The following is a 13234-nucleotide window of genomic DNA, read 5'->3' on the forward strand; positions in this document are numbered from 1 at the left end:
ATTTTTTTCCTTTTGCCTAAGGCTCCAGTATGACTCAATGCAACATTGTTACTGATCCTGTCTTTATTCACAATTGTGATGTTTTGTTAATTGTGACTTTCCTGTGTTTATTTTGATTTTTAAATTTTTAAAAAAACTTCAGTTGCTTTAGGGATGCAAGTGGTTTTTGGTTACATGGATGAATTGTATAGTGGTGAAGTCTAGGATATTAGTTGTACCTGTCACCTGAGTAGTGTACCCTGCACCCAGGAGGTAGCTTTTCATCCATCCCCCCATTCCCTTTTGAATTTCCAATGTCCATTATACCAATCTATCTGCCTTTGCATACCCATAGTTTAGCTCCCATTTATAAGTAAGAGCATACAGCGTCTGGTTTTTGATTCCTGAGTTACTTCACTTAGAATAGGTTTTTAAAATATTGTGTTAAATTATCATTCATCTTGAAAAAGGATCCCCTAATCATAAGAGAGAATATTGCCTTCCATAGTTTCATGGAAAATTTAGAATAATTAAGATTCTTATATCCTTATGTACTTGTTCACATTTTTAAAAAGAGCAAATGGTCACTGAAAATGTAGTAATGCTTACACAGGTATAGTAGATTGTATTTTAAAATCTAGAATAGCTGACTTTAGAATCAGGGTTCTTTCTGGGTTTTTGAACGTGAGAGGTTAGCAAAAATGGCTGAAGTAAACTTTGTTATAAAAGCAAGTTATAATCCTGGGTCTGGACACAAGATTTTGAAAGAAATGACCAGAACTAGGAAGACACTGAAGAAACTTGCTCACTTTTGGAGGGCACAGAGATATCTTTCCTTTCCTTACTCATTTTATTTAACTTCACTTTATTTATTTTTTTTAGGAAAACATCAGGAGATATTTCTAAATTGCTATTACTACTAGCACTACTACTGCCACCACCACCACCACTATTATGAAGCCCAATGCAATTGCTCTTGAATATATTAATTTTCTATGTTAACTTTAGATAGGTTAGCTTTAGATAGAAATTACAGAGAGATTTTCTACAGATTATATAGTTTTCAGCATTTAAAAAAAGTGAGATCTTTTTTTTTTTTAGTCTTGAAGATTGCCAAATTGTTTGACAAGGAGTCTTTGAAAAGAAATGTAATTATTCATTAATCCTGGAAAATAAACAAATCACTTACAGCTCTCTTGCCACCTGCACCTTTACAACCCTCTGGTGCTTGTGAAAATTCCTCTGATGATCTTAGCAGTGCTCAAAAGACTTACTTGGATAACATCATCCACTTCAGCTCTGATAATAGGACCAAGAATTCCGAGATGCTCTTCATACTCCCCTCGAGGATCACGTTTGGTAAAAGTGCTGTCGAGGTACTTTCGAAAAACGACTTTCTTATATACGGTGTCTTCTGGAATATCATCAGAGTCTTCAATATCTGTTTCCCTGAAATAATAATACTAATTGTGTAAAAGAAGAAATTAAAGACTGTTCAAAGAATTTAGGAAATTGTCTCTTTCTAAATATAGCATCTAGCATAGAGAAGGTCTTTAATAAATATTTGATGGACAAATGAGTAAATGTAAAAGTGAATAAAAACAAAAGCCAGTAAATATCTTTCAATTCCTAACTCAGATATTATTTCATAGGTAAGTCTTCCTATGACCTTTCAGACTAGGTCAAGTCTCTATATCAATTCCTTATATTTCTATAGTATTATTATAGGATACATAGTAAATTCCTGTAGCATTCTTATACTATTTCTATAGTATATACGGTATATTATATATAATTTATTTGTGAGATTATCTATTAATATCTGACTCTCACTGGGTATAAGTACCATGAGGTCAGCCATTGTGCCTAGTTTGCTCATAATACTCTCTCCAGTGGTAAGCACATTATCTGGCACACAGTAGGAGCTTAATAAATTTTTGTCAAACATATAAATGAATGCACAAATACAATCATATGTTCTAAATTTTAAGATCAAAGGCAGACAAAGCCATGTAATGGGACAGCGCCAGAGCTTGGGGCTATCAGGTGACAATGGTCAGATTAATTAGAAGGTCATACTTATGAAAGTCACTGGATGGATGAATGTTTTGTACCCTGAAAGTAGCCACTCTTCTCACATTTGTTTTTTGCTAATGTCCATTATTCTTAAGCTTCTTGACACTGGTGTGGACAAAGATTTTTTGGATATGACCTCAAAAGCAAAGGCAACAAAAGCAGAAATAGACAAATGGGATTGCCACCAAACTCAAAAGTTCATGCACAGCAAAGGAAATGACAGAGTGAAGAGACAACCTGTGGAATGGGAGAATATTCTTGAAAACCAAATATCTGATAAGGAATTAAAATTAAAAGTATAAGGAACTCAATTCAGCAAAAACCCAAATAGCCTGATTAAAAAATGAGCAAAAGACTTGAATAGACATTTCGTAAAAGACATACAAATGACCAACAAATATGTGAAAAGATGCTCAACATTACTAATAATCAGAGAAATGCAATTTAAAATCACAATGAGGGCTCACCTCACACCGTCAGGATTGTATTATAAAAATGACAAGAGATAAATGTTGGCAAGGATGTGAAGAAAAGGGAACTCTTGTACATCTTGGTGAGAATGTAAATTAGTACAGCCATTATGGAAAACAGTATGGGAGGTTCCTTTAAAAATTAAAAATAGAATTACCATATGATTCATTCATCTCATTTTTGGGTATATACCCACAGAAAATGAAATCAGTATGTTGAAGAGATATCTGCTCTCCCACGTTCACTGCAGCATTAGCCACATTAGCCAAGATAGGGAAGCAACCCAAATGTCTATCAACAAATGAATGGATTTCTTAAATGTGATCTGCATAAACAATGAAATACTATTTAGCATTGAAGAAAAAGAAAATGGTCTGGGCGTGGTGGCTCACACCTGTAATCCCAGTACTTTGGGAGGCCGAGGCGGGTGGATCATGAGGTCAGGAGATCGAGACCATCCAGGCTAACACGGTGAAACCCTGTCTCTACTAAAAATACAAAAAAAATTAGCCGGGCATGGTGGCAGGCGCCTGTAGTCCCAGCTACTCGGGAGGCTGAGGCAGGAGAATGGCGTGAACCAGGGAGGCGGAGCTTGTAATGAGCCGAGATCACACCACTGCACTCCAGTCTGGGAGACACAGCGAGACTCCGTCTCGAAAAAAAAAAAAAACAAGAAAATGAAGAAATGTCATCTGCGACAACATGACTGAACCAGGAGGTCGTTATGTTACATAAAATAAGCCAGGCACAGAAAGACAAGTACTGCAGGATCTCACTTATAATGTGGAAACTGAAAACATTGAGCTCATAGAAGCAGAAGGTACGACCGTGGTTAACAAAGGAATACAGAGGTGAAGCATTGAGAAAATGGTCAAAAGATAAAATTCAATTAGAAGAAATAAATTTAGAAGATCTGTTGTATAAGATGGTGACTGTAGTTAATAACAACACACTGAATTTTTTAACATTGCTGAGTACATTTTAAGTGTTCTAACCACAAAAAAGTATGTGAGGTAATGCATAGGCTAATTAGCTTGATTTTGTCAATTCACAGTTTATAAATATATGAAAACATCATGTTTGCACCATAAATATGTATAAAACAATGACCAAAAAAAAACAAAAACAAAAAAAACTGTGGTACACCCATGTAATGAAGTACATGCAATAATCTGACAAATCTCCAGAGAAATTTACTGAGTGAAAAAATACCAGTCCCCAAAGGTTACATGTTGCCTGATTCCATTTATGTGATATTCTTGAAATGACAAAATTATAGAAATGGAGATCAGACTACTGGTTGCCAGGGAATAAGGAAGGGGTATGGTGGGAGGAAGTTCGATATGAGTATAAAGGGGTAAAGAGAGGGATTTTTAAGGTGATGGTAAACATCCCGTATCTTGACAGTATCAATGTCAGTATGCTGGTTGTGATATAGTATTATAGATTTGCAAAATGTTACCCCTGGGAGAAACTGGGTAAAGAATACTCATGATACCCAAATAATCTCTCCGTATTATTTCTCTTGACTGTATGTGGATCTATTTTATTTTTATTCCAAAATAAAAAGTTTAATTACATAATGCACATTATTTCCATCTAGTTCATTGTCTCAGTCTAGGACTGAAGCATGTCAAATTTTCCCACTGGCTCTCACATTTCCCAAGCCTGTGGAAACAAGCCAAACACTCACCCACCACACCCATAATATTTGCTATATACCATGAGCCATCAACAGAGAATCTCATCCTGCCTTTCTTCTGGTCTACCTCCCCTACTAATCCCATCTTTCCAGACTCTGAGCATAACATGCAAACTCACAGAACACAAGGGAGTGGGTAAAGCAACTTTGACTGCCATTAAAGTGGGTCGTGAGCCTTGAATGGAATACAAGATTTTGAAGGTGGTTCCATCCCTATTTACTCTGGACAGGCCCTACATCTTACTCCCTCAGGCCTTGCTTAGAAATGCTTAGATAGCTAGTTGTTCTCATATGGTATTGAGTGCAACATTTAAATAGGAAGTCATAGGAAAAAGTGTTTTAAACAGAGTTCTAATGTGGAAATGTCAGGCATCAGATTAATGAAGTCATTTGCGTAAGTCACACCATACATTGTGTTTGCCTACTGTAATTACACTTTGGTTTTTTAAGTGATTAATGTAACAGTTTTAGTAAAAGCTGTGGGCTATGTCTAGACAGTTGATGCGCAGTCATCATGCTATGTCCCTGAGAATTTGTAGTTGACTAAGCCTTGCTCCTTTCCTTCTCTTTCTGTATCTTCATCCCAGAACAAAGAACCCAGTTCAACATGGCTTTCTACCCCTAAGCAAAACTGAATTGTAAATTATCTTTAAAACAAAGTGATTTGGATCTCTTAGAAATTCTGATCTAAACAAGTAAATGCAAAAAGGAGATTTCTACATCATATTTGGGTTTGGATTTGAGGCTAACTTCAATTAAATCATATTGATTAGCATATAGCTATGGATAGGTTGGGCTCTGCCTGGAGCAATAAGAGTCAGTAGAAACAAGGGTAGTAAGAGGAGAGGACACAGAAAAAGGCCTAATTACAGAATATTATAGAGTTCTCCCAATGATTGTTCTTATATTGTCCAGGGGTCATCCAAGGTAAAGAAGCAGTTTTGGAATTGACAAAGGAAATAGAACAGACCAACTTGCAATAGGGGAACCACACTGTTCTTAGTATAATTTGCCCACAATTATCCCCCTGAATTGTAGTAGCTACTTTTTTCAGGAGTAATGGAAAAATGAGAATAAAAAAGGAGAAAACTGGCCAAACCTGTGTACAAATTCTGAATAATCCCAGGATATTTCTTCAGCAGCAATGTAATAATTTCTTCTGTTTCCGTTGTTGCTGCGGAGGAGGTACCATGCTGCAATGTTGTCAGGATTTCTGGAGGAGTTGATGTTTGTCCTAACATCAGTTTTGTAGGGGTCATCATAGGGCACATAATCAATTTCAGCATAGTCATCTTCACTGCTCTGGACCTCTTCCTTTGGAATAATCTCAATGTAATCTGTACCATCTTTACTGAGGCCCACTATAACCAGTGGATTAAATTCCTTTGATAGAAAAGTATCATTGAGAGTAGGAGATGAAGGAGATGGCATCTGACCAAGGTCTGGATAAGGAAAAGTCTCATTAAATTCTGGAAGATGCAATGACTGACTAGATTCAGAAGGGTAGAATGTCTGATCAAGGTCTGGAGGAGGTGATATCTGGCTGAGATCAGGGAGAAGGGTGGTCTCACTGATGTCTGGAGAGACAGTCACCTGGCTGAGGTCTGGAGAAAGGGGCATCTGACCGAGGGCTGGGGAAAGGTTTGTATGACTGAGTTCTGGAGAGAGGTTTGTCTGGCTGAGGTCTGGAGAAAGGGTTGTATGACTGAGGTCTGGAGAAAGGGTTGTCTGGCTGAGGTCTGGAGACATGGGCATCTGACCGACGGCTGGGGAAAGGTTTGTCTGACTGAGGTCTGGAGAAAGGGTTGTATGGCTGAGGTCTGGAGAGAGGTTTGTATGACTGAGGTCTGGAGAAAGGGTTGTATGACTGAGGTCTGGAGACATGGGCATCTGACCGAGGGCTGGGGAAAGGTTTGTCTGACTGAGGTCTGGAGAAAGGGTTGTATGACTGAGGTCTGGAGAGAGGTTTGTATGACTGAGGTCTGGAGAAAGGGTTGTAGGACTGAGGTCTGGAGAAAGGATTGTATGACTGAGATCTGGAGAAAGGGTTGTAGGACTGAGGTCTGGAGAAAGGGTTGTATGACTGAGATCTGGAGAAAGGGTTGTATGGCTGAGGTCTGGAGAAAGGGTTGTAGGACTGAGGTCTGGAGAAAGGGTTGTATGACTGAGGTCTGGAGAAAGGGTTGTATGGCTGAGGTCTGGAGACATGGGCATCTGACTGAGGGCTGGGGAAAGGTTTGTCTGACTGAGTTCTGGAGAGAGAGTCGTGTGGCTGAGGTCTGGCGAGAAGTTTGTTTGGCTGAGTTGTGGAGAGAGGGTCACCTGGCTGAGGTCTACAGAGGGGACTGTCTGCCAGACTTCACGTTCTGAGGAAGGGGACATTTGACTTATATCAGTGGGGAAGGACTTGTGACTTCGGTCATACTCAAGCATCTCACTGAGGTCTGGAGCAGAGGATCTGTGACTGGGGTCTGAAGTAGAGTGCATTTCATCAGGGTCTTGAATGGGGAATGTTTCATAGTGTTCCTCTGGGGGCACTGTCTGATAAAGATCTGGAGGAGAGCTTGTCTGACGAGTATCATTCGAGGAATTCTGATTATGGTCAGGAAGTGAGGCTATCCAGCTAAAATCCATAGAGGGCAATGTCTGATTGAGGTCTTTGGGAAGAGATGTTTCATTGGATTTATGAAGCAACAATGAATGGTTAAGTCTTCTTTCTGAAAATGTGTTGTAGGCTTCAGTTCTTAGAGGGTGAAAGGTCCTTGGAGATAAAGGAGCATGGTGTGTACGCTTCTCTTTTTTCTTTTTTCGTGTCTTAATGAGAAACTGACTTTTCTTTAGTCCACTCTTTCCTCCATCCTGTCTTACTTGCAGAGATTTATGTCTAACTCTAGGAAACCTTGGGTGGCCACTCTGCTTTCCAGGCTTGTTGGCAAGAGGGGTGCTTTCTCCCCAAGCACGTGAGGCATTCTGGGGGCTGATCAGTCGATTGTTAACAGCTGTGTCTTCATCAGTATCTTGGATTATTTCATAGCTACCTTTCTCAGAAGCCAAATGCCATCTCCCAACCAAAATCTTAGATGAGTTATTTTGTTTTAAGAGTAACAGATGACTAGGAAGGTCCTCCCAGGGCCTCACTCTGGAGGGAGAACCAGTGTCTTGGCTTAGGTGTCTCCCAACTTTATGTGCTAGTAATTTCATCCGGGAGAACCTGTGCTTTGCTGCTTGGTCTCTTTCTACCTTGGGTCCCTTATGTTTAGCATGTTCTTGATTTTTGAATTCTCTAGCACCAAGTGAAAGTAGATGTATCCCTGTGACATCTGGCTGTAGAGGATCCTCTATAGGGTCTTCAGAATAAGGGCTGGAATGCTCTGCTGTGGAAGAATTGAGAACTGAGTTCTTGCCAGTGAGGTGTCTCAGTGGGGAACCAGCTGTGGAGGCTTGTCGGTGAGAAGGGGTTTTCTGAGGTTCTGCAAAATTATTGACAGTGAGCTTACTAATATTATTTGGGGAAGAATAATTTGAACCAACAATTATATCTGTGTTCGAAGAAATGAATTCAGTGCCATTCTCCAGAACTAGGGCAGTAAGATTGTACTCTTCTTCTTCCTGATTCAATGATGAGTTTCTGAATGACCTAATTCCTAATGCTGCAGCCAGTCTGCTCTGGTAATCATAGTCAGTGTCACTCTCTTCATCTTCAGTTTCTAAAGGATCATGCATTTTCCGTGTAGCTATGACTGTAGATTCTGGAGGTTCAAAAATCTCATATGAGTCTTCATCATCATCTGTAATGCATTTAACATCCCTGAATTTCAGCCTCAGCTTTTTGCTTCTTGGACTAGAATTCATGGAAGTTAACATCCAAGTTCCTACAGAAGAGAGATAGAGAGAAGAGATATCTGGAAGTCTGGGAAAAGACATGAAAACCCAGTAATCCATTGTGGCAGGTAATTTCTAATAAACTTTAGACAGGAATACTCAAGTATGGGCTGTGGACCACTGCTTGTCTGTGAACTATTGATTACTGGGTCAAAATAATATAAGGAGAGAAAAATGAGAATGAAATATTTAATAAACTTTTTCTTTTCTAAAGCAATTTGACATTGCTGTGACTCTAAGCACATGACCAGTGCATTTATCTCGCTTAACAGAATAAAAACCAAAAGTATTGCTTAGTGGAGATTAGAGGGGAAAAATGGTCTTCCAGCACAGATAGTTACTCACTATTTTAAAATATATTAAGAAAGGGATGAATCAAGAATAAAATGGACTTTTAATATCATAAATATCTTAACAGCACATCTTGTCTTAGAATTAGAGTTAAAGGGCTGACAATGAGCTCTATCCTCACAAATAAGAGACATTTAGATGTTTCTAAGTAATAATTCAGGGGGACAGTTCTGAATCTCTGAAATGGCATGCATTGCTGGCACATTAAAGATTTCTTGGTGAGTCTCTAATAGTTACCATTGTTGGTGTCTACTGAGTGCCAGGCACTTGGCACTTGGCACATATTACTATTTTAATGGTCAAAGTAACTCTGTGAGATGTGATTACACTGTTTTCCAGATAAATGATCTGTGGCTCAGTGAGGCCAAGTAACTTGTGTGAGGTTACACAGCGATTGAGTGGCAAATCACAACTTGCATTCCAGTCTGACAAACCCCAAAGCTGTTGCTGAAGCAGCTTCTAAGGCACTGTACCTGATGATTGAAGATGGCTGTCGCAAAAAACTGAAAAGGGCATTTTGATAAAAGAAAAGCTCTTTTGTGGGCAAAATATTTATGCTTCTTCCTCAAAGTTATGCCTTATTTTTCTGCTGTTGTATATCTTCCTAATTTGCTCAGAGAAGGAAAAATATAACCTACACTAAAGAACTGGATCCATTTAAGTCATTAATTTCTCAAAGAGAAACCATGAGAAACATTGAAAGGAAAGTCTGCAGGGGATCAGGGAGATAAATAGAGGAGCACTGGTAGCCTGGAGAGCTGCAGCAGACCTTTATAGACCAGAAATTCAAAGCAAGCTTCCTCTCTGAGTGTCCAGGCTCTTACTCACCAACATTATCCATTGTGACCGTCACAGATTCTCCTCGCATGGGGAAGAGGGTCAAGGTGTCCTCATGCCTCTTTCCATAGATGAATGAGTGCCCAGTGAAGTGGATGGTCAAAATTTCATTCTGGGTCCCCACACTACAGAAGTGCCACTGGACAGTGTCATCAAAGCAGAATCCGAGAGTAGTTATGCTCTCGGGCACATAGCCATTGATAGCTGAAAGTGTAAAATCTGTTAAAATTCCAGGTCTATGCCAACGAAAGGGCATGTGTCTAATTATACCTAAGATAAATGTCTCCATGTTAATTTGGTTGTGTCAAAGCAGTGATTATCCAAGATAAGCTTTATCTAGTCTAACATGTGACTAGAAGATCAAACTCAGAATTTTCCAGTGAGAGATTATTCTCCTAAATTAGCCAAAGGAGAAATCTCAGGAAAAAGATAAAGCCTTCCATTTACATTGATTTAGTCATTCATTTGTCAAATGTATAGTAAACATTTTGTGCTCCATTCTCTGCCTTTAAAGATATTCTAATAATTCCACTTGGAGGAAAAGCATAATATAAGAAATCCATTTTTTGATGTACTAGTCTTTGGGTAAGAAGTAATGTTCCAAAAAATAAAGCCCATTTAGCATATTTTATAGTTTTTATTGCTGTCTTATAATCTATATAGTATTCACAGTTTCCATTTGAGTATCCAGTTCATACATTTCCATAATTGTTAAAAGGGACACTGCTGTAGGCAATATTTCTATTTACTTACGTACTAAGCATAGTAAAAATCAAAGGTATGATTTCTATGAAGGCGGGGCTCATGTCTATTTTGATTACCACTCTTAGCCTTAGTACTAGTATAATGACTGGCATTAACAAATATTTAAATACCTACTTAAATCACTAAAGTGACTTTAATAATTTACATGATACATTATTAGTTTATACCTCATTCTAGATGTTTCTCTAAATCGTCTATAACTGCATTGTTCAATATGGTAGCCACTGGCTACAAGTGGCTATTGAGCACTTGAAATGTGGGTAGACTGGACTGAGATATGCTGTGAGTATAAGATACACATTGAATTTCAAAGACTTAGTAATGAAGTAAGTCTCATTAATTTTTATATTGATTACATGTTGAAATGATAATATTTAGGATATATTGAGTTAAGTAAAACATAATACTAAAATTAATGTCACCTATTTCTCTTTACTTTTTAATGTTGCTATCAGAAAAATTTAAATTTTCTGATACGTAGCTTCTACTGGACAGCACTGGTCTAGAACTATGACAGATTCACTGCCAAAAGGAACTTATGCAAAGAAAACTGAGAGTAATTTTCTGTTTGAATTATTTGACCTGGCACCTGTCGGCTCTGATAATCCCTAGCTGTCAGTCATCTGAAGCTATATGAACAGAACATGGAGAAATCATCCTCACATGTGTGATTACCTACTAGAGAAGGTGATTACCATGACTCTAGACTCTGAGGATCAGTAGTGGGGACTCTGGCTGTTGTGGAGAAGTTTACTTCCAGCTGGCTCAGTGACATTTCTCTCAGACGCCATGGCAGTGCTTTTGGCTACTGAACTTTAGAACTGCGGCAAATGCCGGAAACCTCATTCAGGGAATTCCTTTTGTTCTGAATGTCTTACTGATCACTTTAAACTTCTTTGTACATTGCCTTTCCAAGACTCTTGGGTCCCTATACTCATTTTGCTCTACTTTAATGTGTCAGTTCATCTTTGAATTACTTGCCTTGTTTCCGTCCTGGCCATATATTCACCCTGAACTCAGTCTAGGATACTATTGACATGGCCTGTAACACCTTCCATTAGTCCTACCCCCTCACCCTGTTCCTCACCATTTAGAGTACGTCTGTGTACACACACACACACACACACACGCACGCTTGGAATAGAAGATCAAGTGCATTTCTAAGGATAGCAAGCCTTTGACCTCTTGCTTAAAAATGTTGCTATGATGTTACCCACGGATTTCATCACCAAGTCTTTGGACTGGAAGTGAGGATTGGAGATGCTCCTTAGCAAGTGGATTCTAATCCATGTCTCTGACTCTAGGCACAGTCATATTTCAACTACAGGAATGAAAAACTGATGAACAAAAATAGTACTTTGACTTACTGCTCATGATGTTTGATTCATAAAACTTGGGGTCATCACGTTTCACCTCATCAGGATTTTCACAAAACTTGTTGATGTTGTCCTCAAGGTACCAACTTTTGTTCTCATCAAACACAGCAAACACAGCCTGCTGTTCGATGTCTGCTGCCCTCTGGAGGACAAAACAGTATAGTACTGGTACAAGAACAGACACATAGACCAATGGAACAGAATAGAGAACTCAGAAATAAGGCTGCCCACCTACAACTATCTGATCCTTGACAAACGTGACAAAAACAAGCAATGGGAAAACTATTCTCTATTCCATAAATGGTTCTGGGAAAACTGGCTAGCCGTAGGCGGAAAATTTGGAACTGGACCCCTTCCTTACACCATATACAAAAGTTAACTCATGATGGACTAAAGACTTAAATGTAGGCCTGGCGCGGTGGCTCATGCCTGTAATATCAGCACTTTGGGAGGCCAAGGTGGGTGGATCACCTGAGGTCAGGAGTTCAAGACCAGTCTGGTCAACATGGCAAAACCCATCTCTACTACCAAAAAAAAAAAAAAATTAGCCAGGTATCGTGGCGTATGCCTGTAATCCCAGCTACTCGGGAGGCCGAGGCAGGAGAATCACCTGAACCTGGGAGGCAGGGGTTGCAATGAGCTGAGATTGTACCACTGCACTCCAGCCTGGGCAACAGAGCGAGACTCTGTCTCAAAAATAACAAAAACAAACAAACAACAACAAAACACTTAAACATAAAACCCCAAACTACAAAAACCCTGGAAGACAACCTAGACAATATTATTTGGGACATAGGCATGGGCAAAGCTTTCATGACGAACATGCCAAAAGCAATAGCAACAAAAGCAAAAATTGGCACATGGGATGTAATTGAAACAAAGAGCTCCTGCACAGCAAAATAAACTATCAAGAGAATAAACAGGCAACCTACAGAATGGCAGAAAATTTTTGCAAACTATGCATCTGGCAAAGGTCTAATATCTAGCATTTACAAGGAACTTAAATTTACAACAAAAAAATAAACAGCCCCATTAAAAAGTAGGCAAAGGACATGAACAGACATTTTTCAAAAGAAGACATACATGCGGCCAAGGACTATATGAAAAAAACGCTCAACATCACTGATCATTAGAGAAATGCAAATCAAAACCACAATGAGATACCATCTCACACCAATAAGAATGGCTATAAATAAAAAGTCAAAAACTAACAGATGCTGGCAAAGTTGTGGAGAAAAAGGAACACTTATACACTCTTGGTGGGAGTGTAATTAGTTCAATCATTGTGGAAGACACCATGGTGAGTCCTCAAAGACCTAAAGTCAGAAATACCTTTGAACCCAGCAATTCCATTACTTGGTATGTACCCAAAGGAATATAAATCATTCTATTATAAAGACGCATGCATACGTATGTTCATTTTAGCACTCTTCACAATAGCAAAGACATGAAATCCACCCAAATGCCTATCAATGATAGACTGGATGAAGAAAATGTGGTACATATACACCATGGAATACTATGTGACCACCAAAAAGAACAAGATTATGTCCTTTGCAGGGACATGGATGGAGCTGGAAGCCATTATCCTAAGCAGGCTAACACGAGAACAGAAAACCACATACTGCATGTTCTCACTTACAAGTGAGAGCTAAATGATGAGAACACATGGACACGTAGAAGGTAACAATACACACTGGGGCCTATCAGAGGACGGAGGATGGAAAGAGGGAGAGGATCAGGAAAAATAACCAATGGATACTAGGCTTAATACCTGGGTGATGAAATAATAAGT

The 13234-nt window shown here is 39.0% G+C and overlaps 1 protein-coding gene across 1 annotated transcript in view; it reads right to left on the reverse strand.

The window, feature by feature from the left end:
* Positions 1–13234, reverse strand: part of LOC105493030 (coagulation factor V) — a 72386-nt gene that overhangs the window by 21156 nt on the left and 37996 nt on the right. The window contains exons 11-14 of the mRNA XM_011760460.2: positions 11431–11581; positions 9290–9502; positions 5328–8100; positions 1254–1428 (exon numbers count right to left, since the gene is read on the reverse strand). Of these exons, the coding sequence (XP_011758762.2) occupies positions 1254–1428; positions 5328–8100; positions 9290–9502; positions 11431–11581 (3312 nt within the window). The remainder of the gene's footprint in view (positions 1–1253; positions 1429–5327; positions 8101–9289; positions 9503–11430; positions 11582–13234) is intronic.

This window comes from Macaca nemestrina, chromosome 1 (genome assembly GCF_043159975.1).
Source record: "Macaca nemestrina isolate mMacNem1 chromosome 1, mMacNem.hap1, whole genome shotgun sequence".
Lineage (NCBI taxonomy): Eukaryota > Metazoa > Chordata > Mammalia > Primates > Cercopithecidae > Macaca > Macaca nemestrina.